This window comes from Prionailurus bengalensis, chromosome C1, assembly GCF_016509475.1.
Source record: "Prionailurus bengalensis isolate Pbe53 chromosome C1, Fcat_Pben_1.1_paternal_pri, whole genome shotgun sequence".
In the NCBI taxonomy this organism is placed as follows: Eukaryota; Metazoa; Chordata; class Mammalia; order Carnivora; family Felidae; genus Prionailurus; species Prionailurus bengalensis.
In genome coordinates, this window is record NC_057345.1 from 179156804 (window position 1) to 179175338 (window position 18535).

At 40.3% G+C, this 18535-nt stretch overlaps 1 protein-coding gene across 7 annotated transcripts in view; it reads left to right on the forward strand.

Moving 5' to 3' along the window:
* MYO1B (myosin IB) overlaps window positions 1–18535 on the forward strand; it is a 188859-nt gene that overhangs the window by 150761 nt on the left and 19563 nt on the right. For 3 of the 7 annotated variants that reach the window (XM_043577342.1, XM_043577345.1, XM_043577343.1), the window contains 9 exons: window positions 2107–2307; window positions 3473–3699; window positions 6627–6827; window positions 8471–8564; window positions 9425–9574; window positions 12717–12785; window positions 14521–14607; window positions 14854–14940; window positions 16748–16834. In XM_043577342.1, the coding sequence (XP_043433277.1) occupies window positions 2107–2307; window positions 3473–3699; window positions 6627–6827; window positions 8471–8564; window positions 9425–9574; window positions 12717–12785; window positions 14521–14607; window positions 14854–14940; window positions 16748–16834 (1203 nt within the window). The remainder of the gene's footprint in view (window positions 1–2106; window positions 2308–3472; window positions 3700–6626; window positions 6828–8470; window positions 8565–9424; window positions 9575–12716; window positions 12786–14520; window positions 14608–14853; window positions 14941–16747; window positions 16835–18535) is intronic. The other 4 variants (XM_043577346.1, XM_043577347.1, XM_043577349.1 and 1 more) reach the window with 2 other exon arrangements.

Genomic DNA, 18535 nt, shown 5'->3' on the forward strand with positions numbered 1-18535 from the left:
CTCAGGCTCGCTCTCTCTCTCTCTCTCTCTCTCTCTGTCAAAAATAAATAAACATTTAAAAAAATTTTTAAGTAAATAAAGAACAACAAAAAAACATGCCCTTCAAGTTAAGATAAAGGAAGATGAAGGGACAGTCATGGGAGCTGAGTTAAGTAGGACCCCAGGAGTGGCTCAAGTATTGACCTAGCTTTGGTTCAGAGAACCTATGCAGGGGATGTCTTGTGTGTGACTTTGCAGGTGGCCAAGAGCCACAGGATTTTTCAGGTGACCACATTTGTCTGTATATATGTGAAAAGGCTTTTGAAGTCTAAAAAATTACTAGATATGTCTTAGATTCCAAAAGGTTACTAAATATTTTATTTTTATATCATCGTCTGTAGTTTATTATAAATGAATTGACTGCAGGAAGATTGATTTGTATGTGAAAACCTGGAAAAACTTATTTTATGCTTAGGATTACTCTCACTCCTGGCTTTGATAACAAAGTTATTTGAAACAATGCATAAACTTTATTGTCCTACAGTGGTTTTAGTTGTCAGTGGTAGGTGAGTGCTGTGTTTTAGGAATAGAATCACAGGCTCTACATATCCCAACAAGTGCCTTTCACAAAACCTTTTGGAAATTATATAATTAGCCAGTTATCTCTTCTCTCAGTTTTCAAGATATTCCTGAAAGCTGCACCTTTAATTAAATTGAATATGCTGAAGCGTTACTGTTTTTCTATTAATAAGTAAACTTTGTTTTGAAAAATCTGGACAGTGTTGGAGTGTGAACACTAATGTTCCATGTAAGCAGTTCAGAACTCTAATATCTGGGAAATCAGTAGACCGACTGGAAAGTTTTCCTGGTAAATTTTGTGGAACCCAAATTGTGGGAACTTGACTTCCAGAAGTCATGACTAGCACATTTTCCTTCATAAATAATAACCTTGAACTTAATTATTTCCCTTCAAGAAGGAAAAAAAGAGAAAACAGTGTTCATACACTTAGTTTAATTAGATTATCTCAGCCCTAAGCACCCTTGCACATATGTTTGAAGAAACTCATGTTCACATAGGAGCCTGGGCACATAAAGGAAGTGTTTCCTTCCAACGTTACCTAAAAGTAATGTTTACTCTGGGGTTGTTATGAACATACTTGATTCCTGAGAGTCCACACTTCCCCTGGGTTTTGTGTGGAATCAACAGATCCTGGTCAGAGGATGTCCCGGCCTTGTGAGGAGAAGGAGAGAGGAACCCGGGACTCTTGCCTGGTGGATGTGGGTGGGGCTGATGGTCAATAGAGTGGATTATTCTCTTGGGAATGGAGACATATGAGCCTGTAGGGGCAATCCAAGGAACAGCAGCCTTTATTTAGCAAAGTAGAAGATTCCTGATTTTTTACTCCTTTTAACTGGGCTGGCTGCTCTTGGGATAAATACAATCATAGGGTCTGAATACATAACAAATTCTCACTCATGTTCAACACCCGTTTTGAAATTTTATGTGGAATACGAATTTTATTCTAAACAGATACTCTTGAAATACAGCTTGATTGCATTGATCCCAAATCACATCTTTTTTTTTTTTTACTACAAAATAAACTGTATTTTGAACACATGAACGATTTGAAAACATCTGAAACCAATTTCCTTCTCAAGCTATGAATCAAATAATGGCCTTAGAAAAGACTGTGCTTTGTGATTTATGACCACATGTTGTAGAGACAGCATTGTCACATTAGTTTCTGACGTTTAGACTTGTGTTTGAATGTGTTTTGAATATGAGGTCTGACTTGCCTTTTTCGAACAATGTGAGTTGCAGTCATCAGCCCGCTGAGGTGGCTGAGGTGACTCCGTAGGTCCTGTTCTGAGGGCGGAAGGGAATGGGGGAGGGCAACTGATACAGACCCCTCCTCCCCAACATCACACACACACCTGGGACACTGTGGAAGGGGACCGACTTCTGTGGCTTTTTGTTACTTGTTTTGATTGTCTGCTTTTCGTTGTAACTGAACGGAATTTTCTCGTGACTAAGTTTTTTAATTGTGTTTGACGGTGTAAATAAGAATCATTATGAAAACAATACAGTGAGGAAGGAAGGAAACCTTTTTACTTCCTTTCTCGCAGAACACAAACGGAATCCTGGCCATGCTGGATGAGGAGTGCCTGAGGCCTGGCACAGTCACCGACGAGACCTTCTTGGAGAAGCTCAACCAAGTGTGTGCCACCCACCAGCACTTCGAGAGCCGGATGAGCAAGAGCTCTCGGTTTCTCAATGACACGTCCCTGCCTCATAGCTGTTTCAGAATTCAGCACTATGCCGGCAAGGTATGGGGGAGCCACAAGGTATGGGGGAGCCGTGAGCGCTCAGCGGGCCTGCGGCTGTTCCCCCGAGGAGGCCGTGCCTCAGAGGTAGCGTTCTGACCAGTGCCAACTCGTGAGGAGAAGCTGAGTTGCTAGAAGAGTAGAATCAGTAAATGTTCAGTAGAAGTAGAATCTGGGTCATGTTGAGCAAAATCTTAGTAATACTGAGAGCTGAGAGGAAAGCCAGTGGACTTCACGAGAGAGTTGGAATGTATTTTAAAAGTCGATTTTGTTGTTTCTCAGCTCTGAGATATCCTATAAAAATAGATCTGTCAACATTAATAAAAGGAGACGTGGTAGTAAAAATTAGGAGGCACTAAAGACTTACAATAGGGTTTTACAAGCACACAAATATTATGAGTTCTTAGATTGAGATTTTGAAACAACAGTGGGGAAATACTGACTTTTTAAAAAAAAGCATTATCCATTTGCTTTTGTGAGGGAATTTTATACCATCTAAGATACATAAAAATGTTAAAAACAAATTTGACCGTAGCTTAATTTTCAGAGTCCTGAAAAAGTATTGATTGACATTAATACCTCCTTTCTTCTAAATAAGATTACAAACTTCAAAGAGGAAAACATTCTCAATTATGTAGCTAGTAAAAATTAAGTATATGGTATCTGAATTACTGTTAATTTCAAAAAGTTGGAACTTGGTACTTATCCCCCCCAGCTTATGTTACTAAAAGAGACTTTTCTGTTCGATTTCTCTGCTCACCTAGGATGTCTGAAAATATCAGTGCTATCTCTATTTTCTCCTATCTACTTAAGACTAGAATTGGCATATGTGAACTTAAAAAAAAAAAAAAAAAAAGTAAAACCTCAAAAATGTGCTCAAACACCAAAAAGCCTAAAATCCTTTGAAAATGTTATGAGAGCATTTTTGGAGTTTATTCTTGCAAATCCTGAAGGGTAATAGAATTTATTTTGAACTCTTCTGTGATTTAGACAGATGGAATTTAAACTTGGAGGCTAATTCGGTATTAGGAGTGTGACTAATGTGTCGGGGGTTTTTTGATGGAGAAAGAGGAGGCGGCAATAGAGATAGTCCTGGAATATTTTTAACGGGTATATGACGTTCTGGAGTGCAGTTTATCAACTGCGGAGTCTCTTGTGCTTCTCGTAGGTGCTGTACCAGGTGGAAGGATTTGTTGACAAAAACAATGACCTTCTGTATCGAGACCTGTCCCAAGCCATGTGGAAGGCCAGCCACACCCTCATCAAGTCTTTGTTCCCGGAAGGGAACCCAGCCAAGATCAACCTGAAAAGGCCTCCTACAGCAGGCTCTCAGTTCAAGGCATCCGTGGCCACGCTGATGAAAAACCTGCAGACCAAGAATCCAAACTACATTAGGTATTTTTGGCACATAAAATTCTCTGACAAGTTCATCATGAAGGCACTTTCAAGGAAGATCATTTTCCTGTTTGCCTTAATCTGAATTAGCCCCAGCAGAGGATAACTGAAGCTCTTAACACGTCGAATAATGTGGTATCTTGGGTTTACTTAAAAAATACTCCAGTGCCCTTTACCTGCCTTCAAGTAAGGAATTTCAGAATGGGGGAAAAAAGTGTGGTGTGGGATGGGAATAGATATTTAATGAAATCGCATTGTTGGCTCCTAGGTTCTTAACTTTCTGTATCTCTTTTTTGTTTAATGACAAATTCAGAAATGTATACTTTCTTTCTGGTAAGGGTTTTGCATAATACTCTTTATTGGATTCGTTTTGGATTCTTGTTATGTTAACTTAGAATGCAGCATTAAAGCAAGCAGGGCTTTAGTTAGAACTTTGGTGTTAGAAAATATGTGCCTCTTTCTTTCCTAGGAGACTTGTAGATTTGAAGAAAGGAATGACTCCCCAGACAATCTTAACATTTTTCAAAGCAACAGAAAGAATTCCTTAAGAAGCATCTGGTCTCTTTTTTCTTTTTCTGGGCATCTTAGATCTCAAGATTCAGTAAAGACCAATTAGGATTAGAGTTTTACATATGTGTGTTTGGTGAACTAGATAATAGGAGATGTGTGTCTAACAGGTCAGATTTCATATAATGCATACACACCCATACATACCTTCCATAATTGCCTTTGAAAATACAGTTGCGAGGAAACTAGCGTGAAGAACATTTTTGTGTCTGGCTTGTTTACCAAATATTGATATTAGTAACAAATGTAAAGAGTCAGAATCCCCTGGTTTGATTGCAGTCAGTCAGGTTGGAGCATATATTGGTTAAAGATCCTAGTTTCAAAAAAGAAAGAAAAAAAAGGAAATTTTCTGTGGTCAGTTGCTTTTGTTATTCTCAATTAAGTGGACTTTAAAAAAATCATTACTTAATAATAATTTACATGACATGGTATGCACAGATCCTAGGTGAACAGCTCAGTTATTTTTTTCACCAGTGTATATATACACTTTGGCAATCACCACCCTGGTCCAGATGTGGAACACTCTGTTACCCCAGAATTGTTCCTTCATTCCCCTTCCCTTTTAGTGGTTTTAATGTATTTCTAAGAAGTCTTAATGAACTACAAGTTTGTGAATATTATCATATTTTTTCCTAGAGTCTTTGTAGTTTCAAATTTCATATTAAGGTCCATATTTTTCCATATAGATAACCTGTTGCTCTGGCATCATATATTGAAAAGAAAAAAACCTCTTATTTTTAATTCAGTTATCTTGATGTCTTTATTGAAATTCAGTTGAAAGCATATGTAAGAGTCTAAGTCTAAACACACTAGTCTGTTCCACTGATCTGGTTGTCTATTTTTTTTTTTTAATGTTTATTTACTTTTGAGAGGAAGACACAGAATCTGAAGCAGGCTCCAGGCTCTGGGCTGTCAGCACAGAGCCGGACATGGGCTTGAACCCATGAACCATGAGATCATGACCTGAGCTGCAGTCGGACGTTTAACAGACTGAGCCACTTAGGCACCCCCTGGTTGTCTATTTTTAAGCCAAAGAGTGGACATTATTTTTATAAATGTTAAAGGAGAAGCATAAAAACACTGAGGTCATAAGATTTAATTGTTCACCTATTACATATGTGTGTAGAATTTATTTAACAGTTGTAGGTAGGCAAATGTAGCCATAAATGTTTAGCAGCAGTGTTAAGATACAGAGGTTGCTTCCATAAGATCCAAACATAACAATGGCTTAAACAAGATTGTCATTTATTTCTTATGTAACTTCTGAGTAGAAGGACTCCAGGGCTAATACGACATCTTTGTTTTGTGGCTCTCTGATTCCCAGGGTGTTTCTCTCATCCATATTGTCAAAGATGGCTCTCCACCATGGCTACATTCCCAACGAGCAGTTAGCAGAAGAACAAAGGGAATGCAAGCCCCTTCCTTTTAAAGACACTTTCGGAAGTGCCATATATTAATTCTGCTGTAATCCTAGTGGCCACAGTTTTAATCACATGGCCACACCTGCTTGCAAAGGAGGCTGGGAAATGTTGTCTTTCTTTGAGCAGCAAAATGCCCTGTTAAAAAGGAGGGAGAGGGGCACCTGGGTGGCTCAGTTCGTTAGGCATCCGACCTCAGCTCGGGTCATGATCTCACAGTTCGTGGGTTTGAGCCCCCATCAGGCTCTGTGCTGACAGCTAAGAGCCTTGAACCCGCTTCGGATTCTGTGTCTCCCTCTCTCTCTGCCCCTCCCCTGCTCACACTCTGTCTCTCTCTCTCTCTTTCTCAAAAATAAATAAACATTAAAAAAAAATTTTTTTGAAAAGGAGGGAGATATGGGGTTATAGGGAGACAACAGTGTTTTTAATAATGTCACTGAAGTATCTAATACACATACAATACAGTAAAGTGTATGACTCTTCATTGTACAGCTTGTTTAAGTTTTAACCCCATCTGGACCAAGATACAAAACATTTCCATCATCCCATAAGATTCCTTTATGCCCCTTCCCTGTTGATCTGTACCCCTAATTCTCCCCAGAGGTAACAGCAAACTGGTTTCTAACCATAGATTTATTTTTCTCGAACTTCATATAAAAAGTGTACTCTTTTATGTCAAACTTATTTCAGTCAACAAAATGTCAGTGATACTCATCCATTTTATTGTATGGGTTGGCATTTTATTCTTTTTTAACTCACATGTACGTCACATATTTTCTGTAAAATGATTTGAAATAATTTCAAAAGCAATGACTAGGTTACCCAAGAATAATAAATAATTATCCCAAGCAGTAAATAACTATATACTATATTTTATAAAACACAGACAGGTATATCCGTAAGAGACAGAGTTTAAAACCTAAAATCTTTGTAATCTTTTAGGTGCATCAAACCAAATGATAAAAAAGCGGCACACATCTTCAACGAGGCTCTTGTGTGTCATCAGATCAGGTACCTGGGACTTTTGGAGAATGTCCGAGTCAGGAGGGCAGGCTATGCCTTCAGGCAGGCCTATGAACCTTGCCTAGAAAGATACAAAATGCTTTGTAAACAAACATGGCCTCATTGGAAAGGACCAGCAAGGTAAGAAATTCATTGGTTACATTTAATAATGAAGTTATAAAGGATACAAATAACATGCTGTTTTCTTCACGTGCTGTTAGTGTACAGAATTTGACGGAAAGTTGGATGTAACCTCTGTATTGGACCATCTTCCATCAGGATACCATTTTGTATTAATTATTGATTGATTATAGAGGTCTCGATTGTAAGGTTTGGATGGGGCTTATCCAATCCACGAATTTTAAAAATACGCTGTGGCAAGTTAGTAGGAAGGGATCTGTAATTGCTAAGTATATTTGTGTAGAATCATAAAAGGGTGGAGTTAGAGGTGTCTTGGATCAGTGCTCTCACCCTTTTGGTTTTTTTCTGTAGGGAATTAACCCCAGAGACAGATGGTGGGGGTGAGGGTCTTTCTCTTTGCACGAGGTCCGCACCCATGGAGAAATAGATATAGGAACAGATTGGACTCAGAGAGTCAGTGTTATTGCTGATAAAGCGGGATTGAAGAATATGGCAGAATCTGGGCCATGCAGCTTTCAGTTTATCTTCCCCGAATTGTACTTAGCCCTCCAGTCCCAGACAGAGCGCTGGACCACTACAGGCCCATCCCATGGAGCAGCCCCTGTGAGCTCTCCACATGCAGGGAGAATGTGTGTGCTGGTTGGAGCAGGGGGGTGGGGGGGGTGGGGGGGTGCTGCTGCAGAAGAGAAAGTGGGCTTTGCCTGTCTGGTGGTCTTTCTTCTGCTCTCACCAGTCAGAGGAGTTGCCCCTTCTCTGTAGGTTGTAGAAGCTCTCCCAACTGCCACAGGAAGGCCAACGTGCCTCTTTTACGGGCCCGTGCAGAGACTAGGGATTTGATTTCACATACTGGTATTGCGTCCACATTCTCACTGGACTGGCCTTTAATAGGGACATCAATAGTATTAGACACTCACCCTTTAATACGAGGAGATGAACTCCAGACATATGATGGGGTCTCTGCTACAAAATTCAATACACAGATGATATAGAATGTGGGTACTGTTTGTTCCCACTGCTAATTTCCAGGTCAGAACATGTATTCACTCCCTGCCTGGCACCTAGGCCATAGGTTGATGGGATAAAGTTTAGTTAGAAATTGCTGTTGAAACCGGGGTCCAGGATGGAGAAGTCAGAACCAAGTTCAGGCAGGCCTCGCTCCTACCACATAAGGCCTATGCTTCATGACACCCCATTGGTCTGGCACTTAGCGCTCTCTTCTTGGGTCCTGCCCACACTGTGAGGCACGGAGGCGCAATATTAAAAATATTTTGGAGAATTAACCATGTGCATTCAAAATAGGTGTGAATTTCTTACACACCCTCCGGGTTCTGGTTGGTGCTTTGTGATGGGTGTATCTGATTCAAAGATTACCTCTGCTAATGAAATCAAGATACGGTTTTAATACCCTATTGTCTTAGACCGCATAGTTCTGAACCCAAATTTACTTTTTTAGTGTTACCTGGATTTGGTTTAATTTGTGGAATTCAGTCGGAAGATTCTTTGATAGAAGGCTGCTTACTAAAAGACCAATTATACTTGGAAAGAAAGCTATTATTTTATACCACTGAGAACCTGATACTGTGATTTCAGAGAAGATAACCTCTTTTTGTAACTCAGAAAACTATTTTTATTTATTTTTATAGGGCTGGCGTGGAGGTTCTCTTTAATGAGTTAGAGATTCCTGTAGAAGAGTACTCCTTTGGTAGATCAAAGATATTCATCCGGAACCCAAGAACAGTACGTAACCCAAACCTTTACAGACTGAACTTATGTTATAATCATATAGGCAAGTTCTTAAAGGATATTTAACTTCATAACATTACCCAAGATGCTGCCGATAGTGCCTCATTCAGTTTTTTCTGCAAATGTCCGAGAGGATGGGCGAGTAGGGGGCATTAAAAGAACACGTGTATTTGTTTATGAAACATCAAAGTCTTAGATTGTACACCACTTCATAAATCATAAAGGAATTCTTGTTACAACAATAAAACCTTCTTAACTCATAGGAATTGGAGGTAAATTCAGTCTGTATTTATAATACCTGAATTATACAATAATTTTAGGAAAGACAGCCCTATTATTTTGAGGTACATGAAAGCACTCATATTTAAAAAAATTTTAAGCTGAAAATTTTAAGCTTAAAATTCTACTTAGGAACGTCCAAGGGAGCATTTTTTTTATAAATGAATTAGCATGAAGTATAACGAATACAACAGTGTTTTTGGTAATTTGGAAATTTGGAGAATCTGGAAGAATGTTTGAGTTGTTAAACAGAGACCTTATCAGCACTTCCCTGCCGTAACAGTTGCATTCTCCTGGGTAGAGTAAAGGTAAATCTAAGTGCCCAGTTCGGCCCTTCTCTGATTTGTCATAAATTCTATATCACCTAAGATAAATAGTGATCTTGTATGAATTCATGAAAAGAGTTTTCTCATGGGTTATTATCCATATCATCCATAATCAAGACAGTTATTCATTTTTTTCCTCAGATGGGGTTGACTTTAACATCATGACATTTTTCTGCCTGGGGATGTCTTTCATGTATGTCATAAGGTTTTGGTAGAGTTTTGATAAATCCAGCTGTCTTTTCTTATTAGTTATTCAAGCTAGAAGACCTGAGGAAGCAGCGTCTTGAGGACTTGGCCACTCTCATTCAGAAGATTTATCGGGGGTGGAAATGTCGTACCCACTTCCTCCTAATGAGAAAAAGCCAAATCGTGATAGCTGCCTGGTACAGGAGATACGCGGTAAGAGCCTCCACCCTTTTACTCTGTAAGAATGATGCTCATTGGCTAGTATTTGTTATGTACTTTGCGTGTAAGTTTTACGTATTCAGTCCTCCCAGCAACCTCATAAATTGAGTGCTTTTGTGGTACCTTTGTTAAAGGTGGGAAAACTAAGGCATGAGCCGTTGAGTAACTTGCCCGTGGTCACGCAGCTGCTAAGTGGCAAAGATGAGGTTTGAATCCAGGACTCTTTCATAGCTCAAGTTGAGTATATCACACTGCCTTCCAGTGATACAGGTCCACATAGTGGGAAATCTAAATCTTGAATTTGCTCATCGGATTAGAAGAGACGGTGTCATTTAACCCTTTTCATGGGGTAGGCTCAGCTTTCCAAAATAATTGGCTGTTTTCCATGTATTGTAGCAGCACTGAAAGTGGCTTAATTCCAGAAAACTGATGCCACATTTTAGTAGAATTCTGGATTTGGTGAAAGGATTGGATTTCCTTTAGTCCTCAGATTGCTGGCCCTATTATCTATGGGAAAAGACTTAAAAATAAAGTATGTTTAGTTAATTGACATGGAATTTCTTTTGGGAATTTTGTCTCTCACTTGATTATAGATATTTCATTGGAGGCATAACAAGTTTGAAGGAAATCTGAAGGTTTGCCTTTAGGTTGGCTTAAACTTAGGCTGTGTTCTCACAAGTGAATTTTGTGATAAGAACACTACTTCTGAGTGCTTTTTCATTCTGTGCTTTTTCTCTAAAGAATCGGAAGATGAATTGAATTTGCAATCACATCTCCTTTAGGATACTCTCTTTTTCTGCTCTGGAAAAGTTTTGCTATGAAGCAGTGTATAATCAGGACACAGTTTTGCTGACCTATTCCCATGTAATACATTTTAGTGTAATATGTCCACATTTGAGAAATTAATGAGATATTTAAATGATGAAGCCAAAGGAAAAAAAAACTGCTTCAGCTTTAAGAGAGTATCCTTAAAATGGTACTACAGCTGTTCACGTATGAACCTATCCAGCCACGATGAGAGATTCATTCATACGTATTCTGCAGAGGCACAGAGGACTGTTGTCACTAACCTGTCTGTGGTGGATTCTCTTCTGTGTACACAGTAATGGCACTTGGCTCTTCTGCAGATCCATAATGCTCTGTTTTATATTTGCCTGAGAAAGGAAGGACCAACACATAGCCAGTGGTCCGGGAACCCTTTTCGTCATTTTTTGTTTGCAGATCATTAAGAAAATCCAAGTTGGAAAGTGTAGTGAATTCATCTGTCTTGAATTCAACAAATGCTTTTGGAATACCTACTCTGCCAGGCTCTGGGGATAGCAACATGAACAAAACTGATGCCTGACCTCATAGAGTTCATACCTAGTGAGGGACAATATGCATGTAAGCAAGTAAATAATCAGAACAATTATAGACTGTAGTCAGCTGGGAAGGAAACAGATTACTGAGATAAAGAATAGTGAGGAGATAGGATATAAATTTGGATAGTATGGTCAAGGAATACCCTCTGGAAGGGGGCATTTCATTAGAGGGATGAGAAGAAACAAAGCAATGAACGAAGAGAGCAGGTGCTATTTTACCTTCCCTCCCTATATAGAACTTTTATATCTCCAAGTGAAAAAAGGAGCCACCATATAATGTATCATTAGCTCATGATGGTGAGTTATAACTAGTATTAATTGGGAGAATAGAAACAAATAATAAGCCCAACTTTTAGAGAAGGTATTAATTTCGCTCTAGTGTTAGTTACATCTGTTTTAGAATTTGAACTAAATATCTCAGCCAGTTAACTACATGTTTATCCAAGCTAGTGATTAAACTCAGCCTTTCTTCTCAACCAGATAACTCAAAGATTTTCTGAATGTCCATTTTCAGTTGCTGATTATTTTAAAATCCATATTCTATTTTATAGCTCTATGAGATGAATTGTTTTAAGGTTTATTTTTGAGAGAGAGCACGAGCGAGCATGAGTGGGGGAAGGACGGGGAGATAGGGGATAGAAGATCCAAAGCAGGCTCTGTGCTGACAGCCACAAGCCTGACGTGAGCCTTGATCTCACAAACCATGAGACCATGACCTGAATCAAAGCTGGTCGCTCAGCTGACTGAGCCACCCAGGTGAGATGAATTTTAAAGTAAGATAGAGTTGTTTTCAAGCCATTTAGGAACTTCAGAAGAAAACATCAAGGTATCAGATGCATGTCAGAAGTGATGGTCAGATATCATAGATATAGTTTGTTCTATAGCCACGGAATATTGCTCTGTGAGGAATCTTGCCGAGTTTCTAGCTCCTCATTTGACAGATGAGGAAACCGAAGTCCAGAGGACGTAGTGATTTGTCCAAAGTCGTAGGGTTCTCTTTGTCTTTCTGTCTGGCATTCTCTTTTTGTTCTGCTGCTCATGTGTTGATAACATCACTCTGTTTCCTCTGAGCTTCCCAAATCTAGCCTAGAGGGCTGGAAGGCATGTGTCCCACCTCAGAAAAGGGAGCTGAGCAATCCAGCATTTCCAAAGTGAGAGAGGCACAGCATGACTTCATGGCTTGGTTAGAAAAGCTGTGAAATTTCATCACAGATGCTGATATGCCGGTGAATATTCCACATTAAATACAATACGAGCTCACTTTTCTAGGGATGGTATTCCAGTGGCCTCCACTCTTCCGAGTAGAAGTAAAAAGGGCCTTTGGGCATTGATCTTGCCATGCCCACATGCATGGCCTGCCGCACTGGGTTTTCTTTAACCTTCCCCACCTGGAAGTAACTTTGGCTGTATCTCAACCTACTTGGTGCTCACTTGACCCTCCCAGGATGTGGTTTCTATTTTACATTGCTGATTGGTACCCATGCGAGTCCTTGAGTGCAGGAATGGAGTTGGAGTCACTTGTATAGCCTCATAGTTCAATTAAAGTGATACTCATTTAATTATATTTAGCACCCTTGAAACATACTCCGGATTAACTGTAATAATTTTGGATTGTTTGATATTTTGGTTTCTTTACATATTGGTTCCCAGGAGGAATATGGGAGATTAAGGGTTAATTGCACTAAGTGAGCAAGTACTCTGTCTCAATCCTTGCAGTATAGGTATTATAGATGTGTAAACAGAACTGGTAACAATCTCCCCCTTTTGTCCCACAGCAACAAAAGAGGTATCAACAGATAAAGAGTTCTGCCTTGGTAATTCAGTCTTATATCCGGGGTTGGAAGGTGAGTTTAAAAGAAGTGAGCCTTATTTATTGGGGGTTTTTAAGTTCTTCACAAAGGAGGATGATGTCTTTAAGGTCACCCTGCAGGGGGGAGCTCCTCATCTCCTGCCTACCCTGTAAACAGTCAGATGGAAAGAATAAATATTATGGGCTACACTGGGGCCCTTGTGACCATGTCTTGGCCGCATCCTTCTAACTGGCTCTCTTCTCAAGAGCTTTGTTCTCGAAGCAGGAAGTCTTGAAATAATACCATACATGATTTCAATATCCTCTTGCCCCCCGTTTGCAAGGGAAGTGGTAGTCCAGAAGGCTGTCTGTCAACACTGTTGCCTCCGCACCTGTGCGTCCTGCCCGGCCCAACTCCTTCCATAACTTCCTGGTGACCATCTTGTGGGCTGCCCTGTCATGATCAAAACATCCTGAGCTCTGGCCATTCTAGTCGGGATCACAGTGTACCCATCACCTAGTTCCAGATCCTGGCTGCAAGGCTTGGTTCAGGGGTCAGCAGTCCACAGCCTATGCCTGTTTTTGTACAACCCCAGAAGGAAGAATGGCTTTTATGTTCTTAAAGCATTGTTTAAAATAACAGAGAGAACTTTTCATGACGTGTAAAAATTATATGGAATACAACTTTCATGTGAATATATATACAAATATAAAATGTATATAAATATGTATACAAATATAAGTACAAGGCTCATATAAATAAAGTTTTATTGGTACAGACCCTTGCTTATTTATTTACATCTTGTGTGTAAATACATCTTGTGCTTTAGTGCTCTGACAGCAGAGTTGAGTAACTGTGATAGAGACCTATAAACGGGAAAGCCAAAAATACCATCTGGCCTTCTGCAGAAAGTTTACTGTCCCTGCTCTAAGTCAAAGATCCTTCAGAGCCTATTCTGACCACTTTCCTACTGGGAGATTTCTGTGGAGTGGGCTAATGCAGAGGAGCTACTTCAAGAGAATGCCCAGGCCCAGAACCCCTTCAGAGGGTACAACATTAGGCCGGGAGTCCAGTAGTATCGATCGACCTTTGTCTAGGCCATGGGTCAATTTGGCGGCTGTGCGATAGTAAATGCCAGAATATAAATGCAAACACATAGAGTAAGTGAAATCACTGCCTGCAAGTCCTTCTTTGACCTTATTACTGGATCATGGGTCCGTGTCTCCAGTCTAGAGCCTTCAGACATTCCGAGCCTACCTCCCAACCAACATGTCCTCCGGGCCCCCATAAAATCAGTTTCTGGTAACTGCCTGGGAGAAGCCACTGGTTTTGGACTAATGAGATTTTCTTTAGCAAGTTTTTAAAGATCTCTTTTGCATAAAAAGTACAGCTGAGGTGACGTCGTGTACAACAATGATGAAGGTGGTAAATGGGTTTTGGAGCACTGGAGATCCTCCGACCGCATCCCGAGAGCTATTCCTTCCATCTGACGTGCACCAGCTTCTATGGCTCTTGCTCACATTTCTTCATGTCCCACGTTAGGGCACAGGAGGCCGCTGTCTCGGTCTGAATGGGGGCCACACTGCTGTGCTTAGTGACCTTTTTACTTACTACCTTCTCATAGTCCGTTTAGGCCGAATAAGCAATGTCCCCTTTTCCTTTCTTTCAACGATGGATCTTTCGCTTGAGAGTGGATGTTATGACTGTCTCTGCAAGTATGTTTTTCAACCAGTATGGCATCTTACTTTTTGCTAACTTCCTACTTTCTCTGGGTGATTCTTCACCTTAGGCCCGAAAAATCCTGCGGGAACTGAAGCACCAAAAGCGCTGTGAGGAGGCAGCCACCACCATCGCGGCCTATTGGCATGGTACCCAGGTAGGCCAGACACTGCCCCCTGGAAGGCAGCGGGGGCGGGTATCAGAAATTGTTTCACTGGCTTAAGCTACTGAGCACGCATTTACCTGTCTCTCTCTCTCTGACGTTTTGGTGTGGGGTGGTGGCACACGCTTTCGCGTTTGCTGTGTGATGGTGACCGGTGTCTTTCTTCTCTCTCCTTTGGGAACCAGCAGTAACCTTTCCTGCCTTAAACTTTTCTGTAACTCCTTTTCAAATGCATCACAGGCGCGAAGGGAACTGAGCCGGCTGAAGGAGGAGGCTAGGAATAAACATGCTATTGCAGTTATTTGGGCTTACTGGCTCGGATCTAAGGTACTTGATTCGCACATCCCATTACTCCGTCCCGGAATCGGCAATAACCAGTTTGTATCTTTAGCCTGTCAGGGGGTGAATGCCTACAGTTAACAGTGCCTCACCCCGGTGCATGTCCTAGCCGCCGGATCGAATAAACCTGGATGTGGTAGTGTAGTAGTGCACGTTAGTAGGAGCCCTAAGCATGTGTAGGCCAAAAAGACTAATTGCTTATTAATGAGGCACTGGTCCAGTTGCTGTTTAACAAAACAAAACAAAAACAAAAACAAAAAAAACCCCTCAAGTAACATGCATGTTTCGTTGTGTTTTTTTTTTTCCTTCCCTTTTCTCTCCCCCCGCCCCCCAGCATATACCAGCAGTTTTCTAGAGATATTTTTGTTGGGTGGGGGGGGTGGAGGGGCATGTTGGGAATGTTAAGATTTGGGCTTCAGTTGGTCTTCTGCAACATGGTGACAGGAAGAACACCTTTAACGCATGCCTTAAAAAATATTAATCCACAAATGAAATTGTTTTTTAGGCTCACTGTGGCCGCCATTGATTATTATAAGCAAAATATTGTATGCGAAAAGAATGATCATTTGTGATTGAACAGAAAGCTGTGTTCATGCAAAGCTAGCTATCATTGCCGCTGAAGAATCCCAAGAATTTCAGCTTCAGCTGTTTGTGTTCAGAAACAAAGGCCTCCTGAAATACTCTCACTAATCCCCAGGCAGAGTCGTGGGCTCTGTGAACATTTCACATACCCCAAGGGACGAGACTTTTAGATGTTTTTGTTACTTAGAAAATCAAAGGTCATCTCTGCTAAAAATGTGTATTCCAGTTAGAAACATAAATATCAATATAATCCTATGTTTTTAAGTTTACCTTGTCAGCATTATAAGTCCATCTTGTGAGAAAAATGAGAAAAGTCAACATTTGCCTGTATAAGGATCTTAATTTGCCAAAAAAACTTACCAGAGCTGTTCATTTGTGTCCCCCCCTTGAAAAATCTGTGACGAACAGGCTAGTTCCTTTAGTAATCAGAGGGAAATGTCCTAGCTGAGGCAGAAGGACTCTTAGACAGTTATCCCTGGGGTTTCCCCACTGAGGTAGCCCATTTCCCAGTCTGAGTACCAAAAGTGGTGAAAAATCACTGCATGTTTCATCTTTCAAAGTAGCATGCTTCAGATTGACTGTTCCCTAAGATTAATTTTTAAACCATAAGTCGTTTCACTTTTTATCTTGCTTCAGTGTATTTCACTGTCCGGGGCCTTAGCTCACACTGAATTTTGATATGTGCTACTTCTAATTTGCTAATGGGAAAGAAACAACTTTATTCTTTCTATGTTCTAAATGGTTGTTCACAAGAGTTGTCTTTTTGTACGTCCAAATGAATGAACACAGGAATTCCTAGCCTCTCTAGTCCTGGGTACTGGCAGCAAAGGGAAGTCTGCTGAAGTCACTAGGTGCCACTCACAGCTCTAAGGCTTGGATAAGGGAGAGAGAGAGTGTGGAGAATAGAAGAAGGAGAGAGAATGAGGAGGGAGGAAAAAGGGAAAACTGGAAGTAGGGGGGCAGAGGCGTGGCTTACCTCCGGTACCACATAGATGGCCTTCCTCTGGAACAGAGGCTCAGTGCACTAAACATACAAAGGACTGCACCAGACTTACGTGGATTCTTTGGGTTCAAGTGATTATGCCCTATTCTTCTATCATTCTGAAATCCTTATTCATAAGTTGGCTCTTCTGTTTGGTGGGGTATCTTCTTCTGGTCATTTGTGCTGTCTGCATTGGGCCGTCTCTTTTATTTACTATCTAAAACGTTCTAGGCTCGAAGGGAATTGAAACGCTTGAAGGAGGAGGCTAGGCGTAAGCATGCAGTCGCTGTCATTTGGGCTTACTGGCTTGGACTAAAGGTACTTCCCCACCCCTTCTTTCTGTCCACGGTGAACTCAATGAAGCCTAGCACTTACTAACCCGGAGAAAATGATTGATGATGCTTGCTTATGGTCTGCACAGTCTTTTACAGTGTCACCTTGCCTAATTCCATTTCTTTTTGAGAACAAACCTGTGCACTAATATTTTCTGATGTTGTTGTGTATTTCTTTAAATAATAGGTTTAAAGTATCTAAAGCATCTAATAAGACATTTTGTTATCCAAGTCCTATTTTGTGTTATCTTTATGAAGATGAAGTTTGTGTTTTGTTTTTTGTTTTTAATTCATGAGACAGAGTTACAGTAGTTGAGCTAAATGCTGACCCATGGTCTACAGTGGCCAGCCAGGGGATATCTGGCTTTTGTTTCCCTTTGTCTGCCTATCCTGCTCCAACGATGGCTCCTGGAGCAGAGTGTTCTACAAAGTGACTGCCATTCTAATTGTTCAGCTTAGAAACCAAAGGGTTTTGCATTAAAAGCACAGATTTTGGCAATTAAGACCAGCAGTCGCTCATTCGGGTTAAACAGAACTTTATAGATTCAAATGCCTTTTAATGTAGGGTAGGGTTTATTTCAAAGTGGTGCTTACTGCTTTAGGCAAGATATGCGTAAGTAAACATGACTGAGCCCCAGAAACAACTTTTTGCCATTGAGAACAACTTTTGGGCAGTGTAAAGATTGTGTCTTCCTGTTGTTCAATAACTCATCACCTTAGGGTACCATCCATATTGTCTTTTAGGAATAATTAGGCCCCTATTTGACACTATTCCTCTTTATTATTTTTGCTATAACCATTCATCTTCTTCTAAATATTTACCATCCAGGAAGCCACTGACTCTGAATCTAAACAGCATCAGCAGTATCTGTATGTTCTGCTTTTGAGTAATCTGCATTTTCCCCTGAAAGTTTTGCCTGTAAACTTTCAGTGAATTAACCTTTTTGATTATACTGAATATTCATCAAGTAATTTTTGAAGTACTTAAGAAGTAACTTAAGTATGAATTTAAGATGTTCCATTTCAAGAATTCTAAACAAGTTCTAGAACTACTTTTTTTAAAGGATTTTATTTCCCATTTTACTCACTTGTTCTGATTTGCATCCTGATTTTCATAAAAGGAGGGAACCAAACATTGAGTCAGGATTTTTACCCTGTATAATATCTACCAGCAGAATCACATTTGTCTTCAGTTTCTGGGTTTAACTCACTGCATATGATTTCAGAAAATCTTTCCATCTTAGGGGTGTATGCTAGTAACCTATAAATCAAATTCAGTTTGTAGGTGAATGGTGTTGGAGCTGAAGTTAACGGGCCCTACTCTAGATGTAACTGCCCCCCCCCCCCGGTTTCCAATAAAACAGAAGTATTTTAATATGTCACCATTATCATTGTTCTGAAATAAGATTAAACTTCTCTGAAGTCCAAGAATGTAATAATTTTGTGCTAGTGTTTTTTAAAGAATGATGTTGATAAGAGCAGTAGTTTTGCCCTTTTATGTGATTAGGTTCTTGTGGAATTGATTACAAAGTTCAGTGGATCATTTTTGGACTGCCAGGGCCCGTGAGGGGGAGCCCATTTTATATGTCAACGTGTCGTCAGCCTTTTCTATTTATAGCTGTATTTCTGGAGAATATTTCAGGGGAAATATTCCTGTGAATATCAAAAAGCATGTTGCAGTGAACTC